General features: G+C 36.5%; 1 protein-coding gene across 12 annotated transcripts in view; it reads right to left on the bottom strand.

Annotated features, from left to right (window-relative positions):
• Window positions 1–22,646, bottom strand: part of erc1b (ELKS/RAB6-interacting/CAST family member 1b) — a 202,286-nt gene that overhangs the window by 151,642 nt on the left and 27,998 nt on the right. For 5 of the 12 annotated variants that reach the window (XM_079868403.1, XM_079868413.1, XM_079868412.1 and 2 more), the window contains exons 3-7: window positions 18,490–18,906; window positions 15,008–15,082; window positions 12,576–12,731; window positions 8,519–8,686; window positions 6,819–6,986 (exon numbers count right to left, since the gene is read on the bottom strand). In XM_079868403.1, coding sequence (XP_079724529.1) covers window positions 6,819–6,986; window positions 8,519–8,686; window positions 12,576–12,731; window positions 15,008–15,082; window positions 18,490–18,906 — 984 coding nt within the window. Of the gene's footprint in view, window positions 1–6,818; window positions 6,987–8,518; window positions 8,687–11,509; window positions 11,603–12,575; window positions 12,732–15,007; window positions 15,083–18,489; window positions 18,907–22,646 lie in introns of all 12 variants that reach the window. The other 7 variants (XM_079868411.1, XM_079868409.1, XM_079868408.1 and 4 more) reach the window with 2 other exon arrangements.

Here is a 22,646-nt window from a genome sequence, read left to right on the forward strand (position 1 = left end):
GCACGGATTTAGAGACGTACAGTAATTTATGAGAGTTTTACCGATGGAAGTTTCAAAATGCTTTCCTTTATAAAAGCAATTCTGCTACAAATTTCAAAGCTAAAATCAAAATAAAACAAATGCAGTTATTATTTACAATAACTATGATGTTTATAGCAATTACTGTTACCCGATTTTTTTTTTTTTTTTTTTTTACTAAACATGAACAATGACATTTCAAAAGTTTGTGGACATTAAGATTTGACTGAAGATTTATTGAAAGAATCCTGAAAAAATGTCTCTTTGTTTCCACAAAAATATTGAAGAAGAAGAAGAAGAAAATAATCTTTATTTGTATTTTTGTAAAATATGAATTAATTTAAGTGTAAAATTAAATTACACATATTATAAAAATGCAAATAATAAGGGGCCTGCTATTGCAATAAAACAAAATATTTGATCAAATTTCAAAGTACAGTATTACCATAAAAAATGTAAAACTTTGTTTTATTTGCATTTTTATAATGTATAAAACAAACATGTTATTAAAAGCACTTTGAAACTGAAAAGTCTGAGAAACAGGGAGAGCAAAAGGAGAAGTGAGGAGGAGGAAGTGTCGATTAATTACAAACTTCTGTAGAACTTCTTTTCCCCAATTAAGTCGAAAGCAGAGAGGATCTTTCTCTCGCTCTCTATCAGACTGTTAGGGGCTTAAGACTCTCAACCTTTTGATGTGGGTTTTATCATTATTTTAACACAAGGCACTTATTAGCATGTGCCCTCTTAAAGCTCCATTCTCTCGGTCTGTGTTCTCTCTCTCTCTCTCTCTCTCTCTCTCTCTCTCTCTCTCTCTCTCTCTCTCTCTCTCTCTCTCTACTGAAGGATGGTAACAAACAATGTAAGAGGCTCTTTCTCAGCAAGATCACAACTCAGTCCCGACACGCTCTGTTTCCTTGTGGTGCTAAGCCTGTTAGCCTTCTTCAACCCCTTAGCCGTCGAAAAGAAGGGGGAAAAAAAGCACACAAACGTTCTGCGTTCTGAACCAGCCTTTAAAAGTGTAGCAAATTGGAAGTTCTTCATCCACAGGGGCGTTTCAGGGGTTAGTGAATGTTCAGAGTTTACACCAAACCCTCTGTGAATGTGCATTGGGACATCCTTCGATGAAATACTGCAATATGATACACTCGATAATGCATGTTGAAAAGTTACTTGTGCGGTGAGTCATTGTTAATGAAGTAAAACTCTCAATTTCAGTGGAGCGGAAACAAAAGATGTCCCACTATACTTATAGTCTCCGCCAATTGAAAACATTTTTTATGGATTTTTAAATAAAACAACAATGCTGACCCTTTTGGCTTGCAAAGTTTGGGGTAGAAAGATTTTTTTAAATGATTCTGAAAGACGTCTCAGTAACACTTTACTTAAAGCCTTTATGTATAATGCATCATAGAGGTATTCATAATGCACATTATATATTTTCAGAAATAATTGTAAACAAAGTTAAAATGCATTATAATACTTGCAGATTCCTTGTTAAATCTGAAATTGGTTGTTTGTCATGTGTTTTAATGCATTATACTTTCTAAAGGTGTATTCAATGAATAGATCAGTATTATAATGTGTTATAACTGTGGTTACAATTATTCATGAGACCATTCAATGCATTATAAGGTGCATTACACGGAATAATGAATGCATTAAAAATACTGTAATAATGCATTATATATAAAGGCTTAAAGTAAATAACACAGGCTGCATTTATTTGATTTAAAAAAAAATTCTAATATTGTGAAATATTAAAAACTTTCTTTTTCCATATAGTTTTCAGCCATTACTTCCAGTCTTCAGTGTCACATGATACTTCAGAAATCATTTTAATATGCTGATTTGGTTGAATGCTGAAAACAGTCACTTTGATCAATGTAATGCATTCTTACTGAATAAAGTATTAATTTATTTAAAAAAGGAAATTAATACTTTTGAGCCCAAACCTTTGAACGGTAGTGCGGTCCAATGCACTCTGTACTTTGATGACAGTTTTATGTCGTCAAGGTGTCAAGTGTGTTCAAATGCTAGCAGGCTGAATGCTGCTTCTAAGAGAAATACAGTTGTTGGATCTGCTGAAGTTTGTGAGGTTCATGACATGTTTCATGTTTCTTAATAAAAGTGTTTTGCAAGAACCTCGATGTCCTGGATTGTGTTTCAAAGGTTGCCAACAAATTCCTTGAGCAACGCTGAATATTGGGTGTTTATTACATCCGAATGGAGCGAAACTCTGACCACAAAGTCAACTAACAGGTTTAGTTTCTTTGGTATCGTCTGCAGACCAGGATTTATGTGCAATTATTTCATTTCGTTTCAAAATAAGATGTGATATGCCGATAGTCTAAAGCCTATTTTTGTTCTAATTGCAATCCTAAATGGATTTAATAATGATAAAAATCTCCAGACGTGGAAACTTTACGGTAAAAAAAACATCCCAGAAGCCCACCCTAGCGCTACCCATGTTCATCCACAAGACAAAGTGTCTCTGACGACCCTCTCATGGCAAAGAGAGCTGCTCTCCATCAAGACGTTCGACTCGAGTTTACATACTTGAGCGAGTTCTGCTGAACTGTGTCTTGTATTCCGCCCTCCTTGCATTAACAAATGTTATTTTCTGCAGCCTGTCCTGCCGTGAACTTGCGAAAGAATTCCCATCCAAACCGCTGTTTTCAATATTTAGTTCGACCGCTTCCACTGCGGATCTGTCTGCCACCTTATCTGACAGTTGCAAATTAAATTATCGTTATTTTCCAGGCTGTTAAAGGGTAAGTGTTCGGTTAAACACAAAACACTGAATATAAACAAAGAGAGAAAAGAGCGGCCCAAAACTCTCGGCAGCCGCTGGAAGAGGTGTTTTGCTCCGTTCAGCATGCACTCGCTCACATCCGCGAAGGCAAACCGTGCCACTGAGAAGGCAGAGAGCGCCGCACATGAACCGGAGCCGCTGGGAAAACAATTACAAAGCCAAACAGCTCAGAGAGAGAGAAAAAAATGATGTTCAGACATTAAAGGAGAGTGCGAGAAAAAAGAAACGAGCCCAGGCTCGGCCTCCTCTGAGAACGAATGCATACATCACAGGACATTGTGTATCTATTCATTTACTCACTTATATACACAGACACACACAGTCTAGGAAAGCTCATTTTCGTATCCACAAATGTAACAGCGCTATGTGTTGTTTGAATAAAACTAAACTGTGTGGCTTTTTTAGGGGACATATTCGACACTTTTTAGCATTTTATTTTTCCCTAAAGCCTGCTTGTAATGATAGCAAAGGTTTTTAACATCAAACCCGGCAATGATTTAATTTTTTTTCCATTATATTTTCCACTCTCACTAACCTTTCATACATGCAACAGCTGTTTTTGCTACTTAATCTGCAGAATTCATGCAAATGAACTCTGCTGTGATAGGCTAACACTTCCCTAGACAGTGCACACATCATTCATCAGGGCGGGTGATGTAATTCTTATGTAAATGTAGGCGGTCTTATGTTAATGAGCTGATGGCAAAATCATGATTAGTTCTGTTTTTAACTACAAACCTGAGGAACTGAGGAAGTTTAGATAACATTATAATTTTAAACTATGCAATGATTTTGTCCATGACATGTCACTGCAAATAAAAGATGAAAGATGTGTTTCCCTCCACTGTAAAAAAAAAATAAAAAAAATAAAGGCCAGCTATCAATCATGTTACACCCCATTTTTATAGCATCAAATTACTTACTAAAACCAAACTTATTGGAAAAACAAACACTTGAACATAAGTCAACATGATAAGAACTACCTAAAATGAGAGAAAAATGTTCAGAAAAAAATTATTTGACGTGTAATCACATCACATCCCATTCATTTACATGACGAGGGCAGGGTTTATCAGCCAGTCACCAGGGGGCCGATCAAAATATTTTGGCTTTACTTTTCAGGATTTGTGCGGCACGTTTGAAATGTTCCCTTTAACAGGACAGAAGGTTTCTAAAAATGTGAAATGATACGTATGTGCTAGTTTTTCCTAGCTGGATGTAATCCTGCTTCCTCTGTACGGTCTGTCGTTTTCTCGTGTTTGACCTGTGCGTTGAATGGTGTCCTGTTGAGCAGCCCCATGCATACCTTCATAGCACTGTCTCAATGTGTTATGGCCATTAGGAACAACTCTGGGGCAATACAGAACGGATCAGGCACTATAATGGAAACTAAATGTTTCTCTTTCTGTGGCTTGGGAGAGCACTTGGCTTAAAAAAAAAAAGAAGTTCATTGTGCCCCCGATGACTCTGAGAGGCTTTCAGACTCAAACTGTGAAGAGAAGCAAAGCGGTTGAGGCGAAGAGAGAACGAAAACAGCCAAATCAGAGACAAAAACTATTACGAGAAAGATCAGGAAATTATAAGAAAGTGCCCGATCTTTATATTTGAGACACTCTCCAATAAAACCCGGGCTTTCTCCCAAAACAGCAAGTACGCAAGCATGACTTTATGACTATAACATGTTTATAAGTGATTTAAAAAGAGCTCTCTTATTTTAACCAACATTTTCTTTAGCCTTAAAACGCATTTTCCCTTTTAAAATCTAGTGACCTCTAATGTCATTCACTACCACTCCTCATTAATTTTTTTAAGTTAGACATCAACATTCTTAGTTTTCCTCAATCAATTCTTTATAAACAATATAACAAGAAAAAAATAATAATAATAATGCCTGTTTTCTCATAATTTTTTTGTAAAAATGTTATTGTGTCGCTAATGACCCAAGGTGTGTAACAGTGTAAGCACATTTTTTTCTGCACAACAATAATCTTTGATGACTGAATAAGTGCAATTCACCCTTTATTCCACAAGGTGGCAATGTCTGATACACAATGATGAAGTGACGTTTCACTCATAGTTACCGCAGGCAGAAAACAAAAGAATAGGAAGTATCATCAGCAAAACTGCAGAGCAAGTACTGAACGCAATCAAATATTAGATTCACTGTCACTTGATGGTGGATCTAGAGAAGAAGCTGTTAGTGATCAAAATATTGATTTTGAAGATGTTGAAAATGATAGTTTTGAGATTATGTTTGAGATCACGAACAGATGCTGAATGTACTGGGAAATGAGCTCTGATGATGACAGTGATGATTATATAAAACATCTGCTCAAACTGAACCCTTCCAAGCTCCGAAAGGTAACAAAATATGCTTTATTTTATTCTTCTGTAACTGTTACTCTAATATCAGGAGAGTTTTATGTTATCATGACAGGTAGAGATCCATCCGTGTTAGATATGAAGAGTTCAGATGCAAAAGCCTCTAAGTGCCATCTGAAATTTTCTTCTAGAATGATCATTTTTATAAAGCTTGTATATTTAAGTTAAGTAATTTCACTTAAATGACAATTAATAGGTAATTTGCATTGCCATTTAAGTGAAATTATTGAACTTAAATATACAAGCTTGATAAAAATGATCATTCTAGAAGAAAATTTCAGATGGCACTTAGAGGCTTTTGCATCTGAACTCTTCATATAGATCTGGGTCGCTAAAGACACAAATATGTAATAACGATTGGCGAAACATTCATGCATTTAAATGGTTAATAAAACCTGGAAGTACACAAAAAAACTATTGATGATATTCACAAATTTGGACATTGGATTATGAATATAACAACAACTGAGAAAGAAACTTGGGAAAAAGCAAGCATTTGCCATTAAAGCGATATCCTTAAGTCTGAATTAGCAACGAACAAAAAAATTACAACCTTAAAAGGTCTTCCAGGATTGCTATTATCAGTCAAAAGCCACTTCCTGTAAACTATGAGTGCAATTCAAAGGGGTACAGCTATTAGCTATTTAAGTAAACCTACTTCAGTTCTACTTTATAGCAAATGATCCATGTGCTTCTTTGGGAAACTTAATCGTAAAATAACATATGACACAAGTTACAGCGATCTTAGGAGCATGATTTGCAACATTATCCCTGGAATGTCCATTAGAGAGATGCACAACTTCCTGTTTTCCCAATAAAGGTGAGCTCACTGTGGGTTTCGTGCACTCAGACTATCCCTAAGTCAAGATTAATGAGGCAGCGGACGGGGGGCTTGTTTGTACAGCCTATGATCTCAGCGCAGAAGAACTGAAACTGATAGTCGGATGTGACTGCGAAGCATTGCCTCATGGGTCACCATGGAAACATCCTCTGACAGACGCAAAGAGCAGGGCACGACAAGCTTGAAACGTGTCAGTGACAGCTTTGACTTGTGTGCCGATTTCTGTCAAAGTTTGTATATTGTGGAATGAAGTTCAAAGCTGCACCCTAAATACTGACGATGAAAAGCGATGTCGGCGGGAACGGCGAAAGCTACGGCTTCCTGTATATCCAACGTGCATTTGAGGTAGAAGCAAACAGCTGTTGCATGGATATGAAAGATGCAGAACAGACATATAAACCCTGGCGCCCGCTGTTAGCCTGAGGTTAACGGCCTATGTGTGTCATTTCTGAGAACAGGAGACTCCGCCGCCATCACAAACACAACTTTTCCCTACTTTTAGAAATCAGAAATTTACACAGAGGGATATTTGGTGAGGCTGGTTTCATGCATTTCGCCAGAACTCATTAAACGTGGCCTAACAGTGCCATCTATGTTCAGGAGGAGGAAATGACATGCGTTTGAGGGGCGCGTCGATGTTTACGAATGCATGCGCTACCGCAATGGTTCTGCTGAGATCCTTGAAAAGGTTTGTGTCGAACACAAAAACACCATCGAACCTCGATTTTAAGTAAAACACTATTTTGATACGGCCACGGCCTTTACCTTTTTCTGCAGCACGTTGACCTTGCGTTCCTTGACGTCAAGCATGTCTTTGAGGTCGTGAATTTCTCCGTTGAGCGTTCCCTTCTCTTCGGACATTTCCTGAATCTGCTTGCTCTTTTTATTAAGCGTGGTCTCCTTCTCTTCCAGACGTAGACGTAGAGCATCGACCTGAAATGCACACAGGCACAAAATTCATACAGATGCATGGACTGACTCTTAATGTACATTAAAGTACTATTATTCATGACAATGTGCAGGAACACACTAATACTTGGCCAGTCAGGGCACATTAACCATCAGCTAAACTCCATGAATCACATGCTGGCACTGGTAACACTGGATTATGATAAAAGGTGTGATGATAGACTAAGTACAGAATTAAAAGCACACACAAAGAAGCCATTCATGCCCCAGCAACTTCACAACAGCCCAATAACATGTTTGATACAACAGTGCCCCCTGATGGTCAAGAAGGGAAACTGCAGGAAAGAATGTTTTTTCCACACAAAAAAGACAAGAAACATTATTTATTACAATTTTTTTAAATAAAGTTTGTTAATAATATGTATTCTCAGCATGTAAAAAACTTGAATTACTTCAAGGGGATTTTAAAAAGCTTTTCTATGTTCAGAGTATAATATGCATGAAATGTATTTTATCATTTATATTATTGTATTACAATTATGTGATAAATCTATAGTAGAAGTATGGTATTTTTTAGTATTGATAGTTAATTAACTGGTGTTTGTTGATTATACACGTTTAATGCCTTGCAAACATTTTATAGAAGGATATGTAAATTCATTTTATTGAAGGATATGTAAATTCACGCCTGTACAGTAGAGGGCGCAGCTCAAACAAACCTCTTAGCTGTGCTGCCATTCTGGATTGCAGGAGAAGTAAGTTCAACACTCTTACTTTAGCAATAAAAACATAAAAATGAAGCACAAATATGATGTTTAAATCTAAAGGCATTTTTGCTTATTAGTACAATTAAACTGGATCACCAAAAGTCAGCAGCAAAGCCATTGGTTAATAAAGTGAGATATGTGTAATATTCTGAGTTTGCATTTCACTTTTTCTATTCATTTTGAATAATACTGAATATTTGTGAAAGTGAGATGAATAAATGTATGCTCACATTTAGTCTAGAACTACAATAACCATGTTTACACGAACAACGCCTCTGCACTCCTGATTTCTCTCTACATGGCTTATGCTCATTTAAAAGGTTCTTTCATTTCTTCCCTCTCTTTTTGTACAAGTATTAAAAATCATTTTTATTTAGATCGATCTGCTTATGAATCATTCAGCCCACTTTGTGATCACGTTTGACCAATTCGTTGCAACTCACTCAGAAATCGAACATAATAGTAGCACAAGTTGATATTCACTATAGAAATTTCCATTCAAATGTGAACGTAAAAGCATTTAAAATCCCCTGATTCTGATATCCATTACGGTAGTTAGATGTGTGTTTGTATGTGTATGTATGTATGTATGTATGTATGTATGTGTGTATGTATGCATGTATGTGTGTATATATAAACATTCTCAATATGGCATCATTTTCCAACAAAACTTTTCTTGAAAGTCAGTTTGGTAGAAAAATAATCCATCGAGAACTTCGAGAAAATTCCCATCTTTGTAAATTCTATTTGACTTTTATCCAGCCATGCTATTCAATGCGTAACTCTTACCTCAGTCTGCAGGATGGCAGCACGCTGTTCTTTGGCAGTGAGAGACTCTTTGAGTACATCGACGTGCTGTTTGCTGTCAGAAAACTGATTGGTGAGGGTCTCCAGTTTAGTCTGCAGGCCCAAGAGTTCAGTGTCCTTCCGGGACAGATCCTGCTTCACCTGGTCAATCTGTGCAAGACAAACAGTCAGTCTGAATATGTTGAAAACTCTCCAGAAAACTCCTTCAAGCCAGACCTCCTAAGACCTCAAAGCCCCTAAAACACCTTCATCGGATGCAAACGCAGCAAAACAGGATGAAACCTGTAGTCTCAGGTCTGATGTGAGAACAAAAGTGGAATTTTGTAATTATACCAAGTGTGAAGCCTCATCTAAGTCAAATTAAACTCCTTGAATTAGACTCCTCAAGCAGGCAGAGCATTACCAGGCTGTTTTACCACATAGCAATTCCTGTGAAGAGAAGCACTTGATGTATTGAGCTTAAATCGAGCTTAGCAAATCATCCACAAAACACTCATGTTCATGCTTGCAAGATACGCAAACATTTGAATTAGGTACAAATTTAAATCCATTTTTACACACAGACAGTAAACAAAGAGTTAAGACACTATAAAACAGACAACAAGTGTTCATCTGCAAAGAAAAAGACAAACATCACAGTCTTGACATTCCCAGCATGCACTGGGGCAGCTATAGCAGGTTAGCATGGCCTAAAGCTGTAACTCTACTGGCTGCCAGTCACCCTAGTGAATAAAGGCGTGCGCAGGCACAGGAGATGGAGAGAGAGACAAGTCAGAGTGATAGAGAGAGACAGACTCAAGCCTCGTGGACATTAGTGCTCTCAGCGCTACTCCAACCAGCGCTACAAACAAGAGGGAGAGGAAAAGAAAGAGAAACGAGTGAAAAGTATCGTGGGAGTCTAGAGTGGCATCCGACCTCTCAGCACAGCGCTGGGCGACTCTGCTTTCCTGATCAGAGAAACCTTGGGACTTTCAAATTTACCCGTCGGGCCGAACCACTGCCGCCCACTGATCCTGCTATTATGACCACAGGCGGCCACTGAAAACGAGTCGAGACTCAAAAGCTAATATTTTTGAACAGTTCCCCTCACCGCCCTGGACCTTTTCCATCCTTCGCCCACCCTGATCATACTGTCAAGCAATGCTACTGTTTGTCTTTGTGTCCAAAAGCACTTTTCCCACGAGTTCTTTAGTCAGTGGAATATCGTGTTCTGTTCGAGTTGAATTTAGAATGGGAAAAAAAAGACTGAGGTTGTTAATCAGTGTAAAAAAGCCTATAGTGATCGACCACTAATCAGAACACTGGGGAGATGGGATGCACTGATTAAAGGACAAGTTCGGTATTTTACACTTAAAGCCCTGTTTACAGATCGTTTCTGATGAAATAGAACGGTTAAGATTAAACTTTTGACAGATGCTGCTGTCGCGAGAATTTTAGGTTTATTTCGCTTCCCACCCCCCCTCAAGAATGGTAGTCTATGGGCACTGGAACAATCCTTCCTAAAACGCATTAAACTTTCATTTAAAAAGAGATGAAACTCACCGAGTGGTCAGGGGTGTTCACTGATATGCTCACACAAAAATCGCTGCAAAAGATGCTTTCCAACAGGTGTTTTACCATTCGTTGTAAAACTGTGGATCTATTTTTCCAAACGTCTCACACCCGTAGATTCTTCCGTTGAGAGCTTGAATAATAGACACTCCAGCCCAGTTGGTGGCGATAATGCACCTTTGCCAATTGCAAGCAAACCGCTGGCATTTCACTGAATACACAGAAGAAGCAGAAGAAGAAGCGGCGGAGTAATACCGTACCTCACACAGCACATTCAATGCAAGTCAATGGAGTTGGACAAAAACTACGATAAAACCTGTTGGAAAGCATCTTTTGCAGCGATTTTTGTATGAGCATATCAGTGAACACCCCTGTCCACTCGGTGAGTTTCATCTCTTTTTAAATGAAAGTTTAATGCGTTTTAGGAAGGATTGTTCCAGTGCACATAGACTACCATTCTTGAGGGGGGGTGGGAAGCGAAATAAACCTAAAATTCTCGCGACAGCAGCATCTGTCAAAAGTTTAATCTTAACCGTTCTATTTCATCAGAAACGATCTGTAAACAGGGCTTTATGTGTAAAATACCGAACTTGTCCTTTAACTATAAGAAAATGTTTATGGTAAACGAAATAAAGCTGAAATTAAAAAATATATAAATATTACATACTTTTTTTTTTTTTTTTTTACCTTTTTCTAAAAACTTTTAAGAATTTAATTTTAATTTTATTAGAAATATTACTTTGGCAACTAACTGAAATAAATATATTTAAGTTGAACAAAAGTACTAAAATTACTGATTGAGATATGAGATATTATATATATATATATATATATATATATATATATATATATATATATATATATATATACACACACACACATTTTAATTTACAGAACATGGATTTCTGTTTAGAAAAAAATAAATACTGGGCTAGGCCTAATATTATGTTTCTAATATATAAAAAAATTCAACACCAATATAGTGAAAAATATATCATGCATCCCAAGAATATGTCTGAAGATTCCATTTTTATTTCTATTTTATTATTACTTACACTATCGCTATACAACATATGCAGTTTCAACTTCGACCATTGGGGGCGCTTTATTTTTTACACTGGGATTTCTTTTTCTTTTTGCCCATTTACTCCGAGAAGGCAGCATAAATAATGTATGACATTAACTTTTATAAAATTATCCGACACCTCAGGGCTTCCGTATATATGAGAGATAATACACTGAATCTCTTGCAGGGGAAAAAAAACGCCCTAAGCTAAAGGGCCGGCCAGTCGGTCAGTCAGTGGGCTTTTCTGAGGTTAGCGTGAACCAGAGCCCTATCTGATGTCTGAGTGGGCGAGACGTTCTCTCTGGTGAGGGAAGCAGAGCTGTGCGAGTTCTAAGCCGGTTCTCTGGGTGTCTTACGGCAGAGACTTCTTGCTGCAGCTCAGCCGCCCGCTTTCTCAGCTCCTCGCCGTGCGCTTCGCTCTGCGCCAGCTCGTCCTTCAGTTGCTCTACCTGTCAGGAGAGGGCGCTGTTACTGCAACAACCACCAATCACCATCCACCAGCTCGCATGCACGCCCTGCGGCCAATCAAACACCACCCACGTTCACGTGATGCCGTCAGCGTTACTAAACCGATCAGCATTCACCGCACAGGCCATGCGGTTATGATTTAGCTGCAATTAAATGTCATTCAAAAGGATATGTTTAAAAGGTAAACAGTTTCCTTAGGAAAAATATTACACATACAATTAATAATTTTTTTTTTTTTTTTTTAAAGAAGAAAAATATAAACACAAATTAACAGTGTATTAGGTCAAGATAAAAGTTAGTACTGATAATAACATCATAACCTCTGTCTGTACCCTCCTCTGTCTCAATTCTGCTAGTTATCAGCTACGCTCCTCCAAGTGGTTGCTTTTTAATGTACCCAGGGTTTGGACAGATTTGGGGAAAACTGCATTTTCATACTATGCACCATGGGCATGGAATAATTTGCAAAAAGATCTTAAACTAAAAACGTGTATATCAATTAATAAATTTAAGAGCATCATAAAAAATGTGGTAAAGGAGACATGTAGTTGTTTTTCTTGAGAGGTCCTTGTATTTGAATGATTTTTGCATGATTGTATGTAGTATTATTATTATTATTTTTTACTATGTTGTGTTTATGTATGGCTGCTACCTTGACCAGGTCTCTCTTGTAAAAGAGATTTTTGATCTCAATGAGACTTCCTGGTAAAATAAAGGTAAAAAAAATAAATAAAAATAATACAATGAAGAAGTTATCAAGACAACTTTGACCAGATAAAATGAAAATGTAGACAATTGTATGCTTATTTAGCTAGTTGTGATGCATGTCATATCATATTACAGCGCCACAAGACGCCTGCTAAAATTCAACATCAACCTAAATCTGCGATCAAATAACACACGACCTGCACAGGTTAAAAAAGCACCGTAATGCCCATGAGCCACAGGTTCTACCTTGTTCTTCATGAACTTGGAGTGACTGCGGTAGACCTCCATCTGTTTCATCTCCTCCTCTCTCTCCCCTGTGCTGAGAGCACCGTTTGACTTGAGCATCTGTATCTCGTCCTCCAGATCCCTCAGACTGCGCTCCAGAGAACTGATCTTAGAGTCCTGCAGAGATCAGAGAGATGTTTGAGGACGAGGTGCAACACTTTCAGTGTTCAGTGAAATGCTTCTACAGAAGTGTTTAAAACTTGAGTCAATCCTGAAATCAAATACACCATTGAAGAAACTAGCGTTACCAAACAAAATTACAACAATAAAGATCATTTTCAAACAGGTTTTCCAAACACTTCCTCATAAACCTAAGAATTACTTTAAAAATGACATTTAACAGTGTTATTAAATAATAAGTGTTTATAAAGATTTCAGTTGGGTGTTACACGTAAAAATCATGGGAAATGAACATTCAAAATTGGTTGAAAATTAAAATAATGTTAAAAACAGCTGATAACTGATATGGTACAGATATACTGTGCATCTCTACAAATCTCTGCTTTAAAATGTGCTAAAATATAATTTTATAGGGAAAAATGTGTCTACTTATAAACCGGACAAATCCAGTAAGGGTCAGTAGGATTTTTAAATGCATGTATTTGATTGGCTACAGTAAACCACAATATTGTGAAATATTATGACAACTTTTCTATTTTAATATATTTTAAAATGTAATTTAGTTATGTGATTGCAAAGCTGAATTTTGTGTCACGGGATCCTTCAGAAATCATTCTAATATGCTGATTTGCTGCTCAAGAAACATTTCTTATTATTATCAAGGTGGAAAACAGCTGTGCTGCTTAATATTTTTGTGGAAACTTATGTTTTTTTTTTTTTTTCAGGATTAATAGAAAAGTTCAAAAGAACAGCATTTATTTAAAACAGATCTTTTATAACATTATAAAATGTCTTAACTGTCACTTTTGATACATTTTATGTGCCCTTGTTGAATCTAAATAAACCCCAAATTATTGAAAAGTAGTGTAAAATGACTGACACAACACGACAGTTTCAGGAATACGAGTAGGTTTTAGGTATTAAAGTCGACATGAAATCAAAATTGACCCTATTTACTTTGTTAGCGCATATTTCTAGTCTTGTGGTGAACAATTAATTGAACAATTGTGGTGAGCAAGTTAATACACAGAAAAAAAATTGTTTGCCGTCGTAATCTTTAATCAAAATCTGAAAAGTTACTTCCGGTCTGGAATGGCGTTCCTTTTCTGATGACGTCAGTTTGACGGCTTGGTTTGAAAACGCTTAACCACTCCCCTCAAACCGTTAGTCTGCTATGAGCAGAGATGGAGAGGAGGAGCGCTAAAGTAAAAGCCTGCCCTCTGTTCAATATTCCGTTTCCCTTGGAAATATGCAGGGGCGGCGCCAGCCGATTTTGCCGGGGCTCCAGCCCCGAATGTTTTGAGTGTAGCCCCGAATGTATTTTGAGAAGTTGACTGACAAATATGAAATCGGACAATAGCCTATGTAAACCATGTAAATCATAAGTTGCCTTATTTCATTGCAAATGCCATTAATACATCTAGCCTAAATGATCGTTCATGACATTCTTTTAACTATAAGCAACTCAATTTGTCTAGATCTGAAATATTATTTCCTTTGTATAATGAGTTTGTCTTTGTTTTAAATTATATTGTATTTTTATTGTGAGTGCATGTGAACTGCTGCGCAATCGTGTGATTTAGTCAGCTTGATTAACATTATTACAATGTATTCCTATTTAACACAAATGTCCTTTGCTAATTACAGAAACTATAAGCAAAATTAATAAGTATAAATATATATTTATAAGTTATATATATAAGTTATATTTGTATGGTCCTCGAATGTGTTTGAATATTTCACGTCAACTGCTTGACAAATAATTTATGCTACTGCCCACTGACATGCTTTTAAAGCTATTGTTATCCATTTTTTTTTTGGCCTTCAAACACCTTAAAATGCACATATGTAGGTCCGAGAAATCCAAATTTTCTCGGGGGAGCATACCCCAGAACCCCCCTAACTACCGCACATTTGAATGCGCGTGTCTGTGAGGTAATGTGGGCTGGTGTGGCAGAATTTTTAAACCAGTCTGCCCCCCCCTCCCCGCATATAGGCCTACAATATACAATATTCTCTGCATCGAATCATGTTATCTAATTACCCTCCCCCAGCCCCTGATGTTTTGGCCTCAGCCCCTGATGTTTTTAAAACCTAGAAACGCCCCTGGAAATACGTCACAACACTAGAGAAAAGTCATTTGCAACTTCAGGTTCACGGGGACTTTAATGAGTAGGTATTCATATTAATACTATTATTATCTGTTTTAAAAAGAATACTAAAGTTTGGGATTTGCTCACAACACACACACACACACACACACACACACTTGCCTTCATCTCGATGACAGTCTGCAGGGCCTTGGTTTTGGCAGACTCTGGAGCTCCCTCATACCGTCTATGGAGATCCTGAGAAGAAAACATGAGACGAGGATCATGAGGTGAAACCACAGGATAATAACGGCCTCCTCTACCGTCAGCCATCAGTTGATGAGGATCCATACCACCCCACATTATGTCCAGCAAAAAAATGATAATAAAACAACCCCGACTTCTGATTTTAGACAGCCAAATTACAAACTCAGCACACTGATGTCGCTCTAGCTCAATTCTGAGGCAGGAGAGACACTGGTTTGAGCGTTTTTGCCTGACTGAGTCCTTTATGAAAAAGATAATGTACCGAGCAACCGACAAATAGAGTGAATGCAACGTCCTCTAAACACAAAGAGCCTGCACCCTCCGGACAATCAAAGACCTCAAAATAATCATTCAAACACAAAATATGGACACCAAAGCCTTCAGATATGAATGCACACGAAGAGAGAGAGACAGACATGTAGAAAGCTTATGGAAAGCAGAGCAACGCTTCAGGGAATTTAATTGTTGAGAGCTGCTGTTGCACAACACTCATATCTGACAACATTACTATCTATTCAAGGATGTTTTGACTGTTGCTGCTGCTAAAAAAAAAAAAATCATTAACAAATTATCTAATTTGGGTTTGAATTTTAATTACATTAAAGATATTTGAAGAGAAAATAATTGAAAGTGTGATTTAGTTTTACATGATCCTTTTTCACCGTCTCTCTGAAATAAAGAGGCTGTTTTTGCCACTGTACCTTTAAGAGTTCTGCATGTAAATAAGCTCTTGCTGAAGGAAGCTTTAATGCATCAACCTCTTTTAAAGTGCCTCTATTATTTTCCGAAAACTATACCTTTCATGCAGTGTGTAGCTGTTTGTGAATGTAAAAATCTGCAAAGTTTCAAAGATCAAAGTGTTCAAAAGGCTTCTAGAACTTTCTTCATGACACATCAACATTTGATGTGCATCACGTGGCGTCAGGAAGAGGAGCAGGTGCGCCGAGCAGACATACCGAACGCAGACTCTTTTCATGAGTAATCCGCTTCGTCTCAGGTTTGTCTGCAGCAACCCGAAGTTACTGTAGCAATATAGTTGTGCGTGAATATAAAAAGCACAACTTTGCCTTCAGTAAACGCTTTAATGAGATTCTGGAGTCTGGGGGATATTCGTCAAATTAGATGTCATTATACAGTTCTGACCGACTGTCTGCAGGGGTTTGAATCCACCCAAAATCAGTCCTAAAATTTAAAAACCTCAGTCACACAAAGTGAACAACAAATAAAGTTTTGTCAGTAATACAGTCTCACTTCCTGTTACACACCAACGTAACAACATAACAATATTGCATAATGCCAGCCTGTGGTCTTCATTGGCTGCCCGCGAACAACATCTACTTGATGTCTTTTTTGATGTTAATTTAGAAGAGTTTCTGTTATTTTGGGTTTTTTGGAGGGTTACATCATGGTCACGAGTGGAGCATGAGCTTAGTTTGAGAACAGATCTATGCTAAATGTCCTTTACTGCCTTACTCATTCAGCACTTGCTATGCTAATCAAAGCATTGTGTAACCAATTAGCATGTTTGCTCCGTTTACTGAAATATATAAGTTTCAACTACTAGAAATATTTAAGTTGAGAACTTGAGATTACATGATCATTAAACGTATGAGTTGTCTTACTCAAATATTTCAAGTTAAGAGCAATTAATATACGAGTACAAAATAAAAAATCTGTCAGTTTTGCTTAAACTGAATTTCTTAACTTAAAAATGTTGATGTAAATGACTACCTCAAAGTTTTTGAGTTCTGCTGACTTCTTCAGGTTTACAGTGTGATAATCTTGTAAAGGTTTTCTTTTCGTAATTTTCGTGAGGTACACTGCAAAAAATGCTTTTCTTACTTAGTATTTTTGTGTTGTTTCCAGTCCAAATATCTAAAAATTCTTAAATCAAGAAGCATTTACTAGAAGTAAAATGACATAAGAAATTCTATTTTGTTTTCAGATAAACAGAAAGTCATTTAAGTAATTTTTGCTTAAAACAAGCAAAATTATCTGCCAATGGGGTAAGAAAAAAAATCTGAATTCAAATGGAAAACCAGAAAAAAAAATCTTAATTCAAATGGAAAACAAGATTATTTTTCTTACCCCATTGGCAGATAATTTTGCTTGCTTTAAGCAAAAATTACTTAAATGACTTTCTGTTTATCTGAAAACAAAACAGAATTTCTTATGTCATTTTACTTCTCTAAGTAAATGCTTCTTGATGTAAGAATTTTGAGATATTTGGACTGGAAACAAAACAAAAATACTAATTAAGAAAGCATTTTTTGCAGTGTACCTTTGTGCGCAAACGCTCCCTATAAAGTCACTGCCTGATAAGGGCAGGGAGACAACATGTCAGCTGCCTAAGCTTTTGGACGCAGCCATAGTAAGAGTTGATTGTGCCATTTCATTAACTGGCCACTAGATGTCGCTGTTGCCAAAGTTCTGCTAATGGCCGTCTCAGAAGATGCCTGACAGAAATACAGAGTGAGAACGCCAGACTGAACTCCTACCTAAACCCCTATAAAAGTCTCCTAACAACAGCATTGAATTTCATTCTGAGATGAAAAGATGAAATGATGCATACAGGAATAAAACAGTTGCCCAATTCATCAAGCACATGAACTCACATCCTTGTCAGTCCAACTTAATAGCAACTCGCAACCTTTACGGTATGGTTGCATTTCTGTCAACAAAACATGAATGTCTCTTATTTTACTCATAAATTAAAAACCACTGAGCTAAAAGCCCATTGGAAATTCCCATGGGAACCCTTGACGCAAAAGCTAATTCTCTTTCAAGTTAAGGATTATAAACTTGAACAACTCCATTATGCAACAGATCTGACTTGAGAAATTTGTTGAACTTGAATAAACATCAATCAGATCCTTCTACAAGATGAACTACTGAACTAAATGCGATGAATGCGTCTTCCACCGCATTAACAGTTTCTGCACTCGGCAACATCCGTGTCTCCTTTCATCAATGTTCTTGTCAGTCTCACCCGTTTCTATAGCAACAAATGTTCAATGCCTTCAATTTGTAACAGGTTTCCCTCTCTCACTCCCTCTCGGTGAGCTTGCTCGTCCGGGCACAGTTTAAAATGACTAATCTAGAGCCCTTGATTCATCATCAACATAATTGGGAGTGCAAGCAAAAACATTTGCGAATCATCATCATCATCATCATCATCATCATCATCATCATCATCATCATCTCTGGAAAAAATGACCAAGCATCTTTCCCAGAGCAGCTGTTTAATGTGTGCATTTACTGTTATACAATCCACAGCATGTTCCGGAGGTACTAGGTGAAATAGGTCATGCAGTTTTATAAATACTGATGATTAAAGGTTGCATTACTTTAATCACTACAATGATTAAAGGTTGCATTAGTGCTGTGCTCTCTCTCACCTCCCTCAGCAAGGCCGTGTCCTTCTCCCTCTGCTCCAGAAGGCTTTCCAGGTGATGGATATGCATCTCGGCATCGGCCAGCCTCCGCGTGCGCTCGTGGTCCTCCTCGCTGGCCTTGGCCGACAGCCCTTTGCTCTGCAGCATCTCCAGGAGCTTCTTGATGGACTCGTCTCGGGCGCAGAGCGTCTGCTTCTGCGTGTCGATGCGCAGCTCCATCTCCTCCAGAGTCTTCCTCAGGAGGAAGAGTTCCTTGGCCTGCCGCTCGTGCTCGCCGTGCAGCCGCTGGAAGTTCTCCTCGGTCAGCTCAGCGCTCAGGGGCTCGCCGGGACCGACGCTGGAGTCCTGCTGGAACAGCTGGTTCAGATCCCTCTGGATACGCAGCTCATCCTGGAGGGCCTGGATGGTCATCTGGAAATGCTGCAGAGTAAACAAATGAAGATGAGATAAAGTTTGTGTAAATAGCATACTAGAAATACTACTATTCGGGCTATATTTGGTATATGTGATATAATCTAAAAACACACACACACACATTTTAATACAATATATAAACTTTATTTTAAGGTGCCCTTGTTACAGTGTAATTATACAAATAAGTACTGAGTAATAGTAATTAACAACATGTACTTACTATGTAATTAGGGCTTGGTTTAGGGTTGGTTGTTTGTAATTATGCATAATTTACTGTTATGGCTCTAATAAGTAAATGTGTAACAGGGACACTGTAAAATAATAATTACCAAAACTTAAAAAAAACAAATAAATACATAAACAAATAAAAATAAAAAGCAGATCAAAATAAAAAAAGCATATAAATAAAATATAAATAGTGAAGAAATAAATAGAAACAGAAATAAAGTGATTAATCAAAATAAAGCAAATAAAAATGCATAAACCTAAATAATTATGTATGACATTTAAAAATAATATAAAATATAATTAAATAAATAAAAACAAATATAAATAAGAACAAACAGAAATAAAAACAAATATCTAAAACTCAAATAATAACCAAATAGAAACAAACAAATAATTGATCAAAATAAATAATATAAATATTTACAACATTTAAAAATAAACAAATATGAAACAAAAATAAATAAATAGAAACAAAAAAATCAATTAATTAATCAAAATAACTATAAGTAATTTTATAGCTTTATTAAAAAATAATAAAAACCTAAATAAATATGAATGAAATATATGAAATTTGAAAAATAAATAAAAACAAATTAAATATATATAAAAAAATGAAAAAATAAATAACATAAGTAAACAAACAACGAACACTACTACAAGCAACTCGCCTTGCCTTTATTTAGACAACCATGGCATGGCAGGTTATGATACTCATTTTAATAATTCTCTTTAACCTTGTATGACTCCTCCAGAGATTTCTCAAAACACTACATCAGCTGTAAGGATCTACTCGGGACACTGAATCTCTGGGGGTTGGAGTGATTTTCGGGCTCTAAAGACAGACGCTTATTACTTCCACCTGGAGCAGCTCTCTAGAGACCCGGAGTAAATACAGGCCACTCTGAACCACAGGTCCCAAAGGACAGGGACACATGCTATCCGTCTATCTCAGAGAGGACCAAATAAGCAGTTTACAAGAGCTACGCTGGAACAAGGAGAAGGTAACTGAAGGCGTTTGGGAACTGGGAAGGCCAGAGGGCATGAATTTAAGAATAAATCACTATGGTTACTGCGCCCTTTTCCCTAACACTGTAGGAAAACGTTACAGCCCAAAATAGGCAGTATGATAAGACAGAGGGTGGTTTGATTTAGGCAGAATAATACTATTCATATTTTGTACATGTTTTTGTCTGAATACAGCAACAGGTGCACCTCCATGAACTTGTGATGTGAGACAGAAGATGTGCTGTTAATTTCCTTTTAAGCACGATAAACCAATTTACATACAAGCTTCAGGAAAACACCTGCTTTTGGCACACAACATTCATACAACACACACACTCATTCTTGTACATCTATATTTATGAGGACATTCATTGACACAATGCAATCTCTAGACGCTTACCCTAACTTTACCCATCACAACTAAGTGCCTAACCCGAACCCTGACCCTAAACCTACCCTTAACCTAATTATAACCTTATCCCTAAAACCAAGTCTTGACCCTCAAACAGGCCTTTAAAGGAGAACTCCGGTCAATTTTAACATTGAGCTAATTTTTTTGTAAATTACAGAGTGAACACGCGCGTGATCATAGGTACTAAACCTATGCGCGTGAACTCGACAATCGACTACTGTGGACTTCGACCGAAAACAGGATGTAAATACAGGTATGTGCGCTGGCTGAATTAACATCACTTTTATTCATATCTTTCACATCTACTGCAGTCAGATTCACCCGTGTTCACTCTAAAGGAATCACTCACATGGCTGGTGCACTTGTAATGACACATCAAGGATGTTAAGAGGCTAAAAGCAGGTTTAAAACTTGCCCCATTGAAGTCAACAGGGTGCACATTTTAAAAAGAGGATAACACGGTGTAGGCAACACCGATTTTTGTCGTTGTTCTCTGTACTGACAGCACTCAAAATTTACAAAAAAATGAGCTCAATGTTAAAAATGACCGGAGTTCTCCTTTAAAGGGCTCTCAGAAAATGAGGACCGGCCAAAATGTCCTCTTTTTACTCTCTTTGTCCTCACTCCAATGGTCTAAAACTCAAACTGGTCCTCACAAAGATAGTTGTACACACACACACACACACACACACACACACACACACACACACACACACACACACACACACACACACACACACACACACACACACACACACACACACAATAAAGCATAGTCTAATGAAAAAAAGTGAATCATGGTCATCAGTAATAAGCTTTGAATTAAACGCATATACAGGAGGAGACACTGATGGCTGTATTACTCTGTAAATATTGACTTTATATTCTCAACAGTTTCTGATGGCACCACAGAGACAGGACTCTACATTATTCATTAGTCTCCTCTGGCTGCTGTTATCTCTGTTGTGTGTGTGTGCATTCGGAAAAGAAAGAGTGAGAGAAAAAGACAGAAGGGAGAGAGGTAGGGACAAAGAAAAGTGCATAATGTACTTGTATATGGATACAGTATTGACTGCTTTTTTAACTGTCACATTTTTAATTTTAACATTTAAATTTAAATGAATAAATAATATTTATAAATAGTTAAATAGTATTTGTAATTAAATAATCAGCAAATAAATATGTAAATGTAAAAAATAAAGGTAAAATAAATAAAGGTAAAAATAAAAATACATTTAAATGAGTAAATAATATTTATAATATAAATAATTAAATGTTGTTTGTAATAAAATAATTTGCAAATAAATATGTACAAATTAATGTAATAAAAATGTAAACAAAAATAAATAAATAAAAAATTAATGTAAAAATATAAATAAACAAAGGTAAAAATAAATAAATAAATGTAAACAAAATAATAATAAAAAAAATTATAAATAGATAAATAGATCATTTCCCCTGACCTGTTTACAACTACAGGCTTTGAATTGAAAACTGAGGTAGCAAACAGGATGCAGAATTGTAAATCAAATTGCATTTTCCAAAAGTTTCATTAAAATAGAATTTTTGGCAATGACCCCTGTTAATGCTATTAACAGTTATTAGTAATTGAGTGTAATCTGTATTCATTAATAATGTATTTAATATTGTGCCTAAAGTAGCCTATTATTAGACGGCTGACAATAGTCAAGATAATGCACTTTATTTCTCTTTTTGTATTATATCTTCTATAATTGTTGTCATAATGTCATAATGGCAGTACAGATATTATTTTTATTTTAGTTTATATTTGTAGGATTATGACTCTACAATATTAAGGAATTTGCATTCAGCTTAAGTATTAACAGTCAAATGATTTGTCTTTGTACATGTTTGTCCCTCAAAATATTCTGTTTTGTCATAGGTTATTTCTTTTAATATATTCTTTGTTCATTGCTGTTGTTCTGTGAAAAAGCAAAAACATTTAAACAAATGTGTAAAAAAAAAAAAAACAGAATGAAATTCATATAATAAGCAGACCTGTTTAAATCTGTTATTTTGACTTTTTGAAAGACTTAATAATATGACACATCTTTCAGAATGAGACCAGATTCATGCAGTG

This window comes from Squalius cephalus (genome assembly GCF_949319135.1).
Source record: "Squalius cephalus genome assembly, chromosome: 4".
Taxonomy (NCBI): Eukaryota; Metazoa; Chordata; class Actinopteri; order Cypriniformes; family Leuciscidae; genus Squalius; species Squalius cephalus.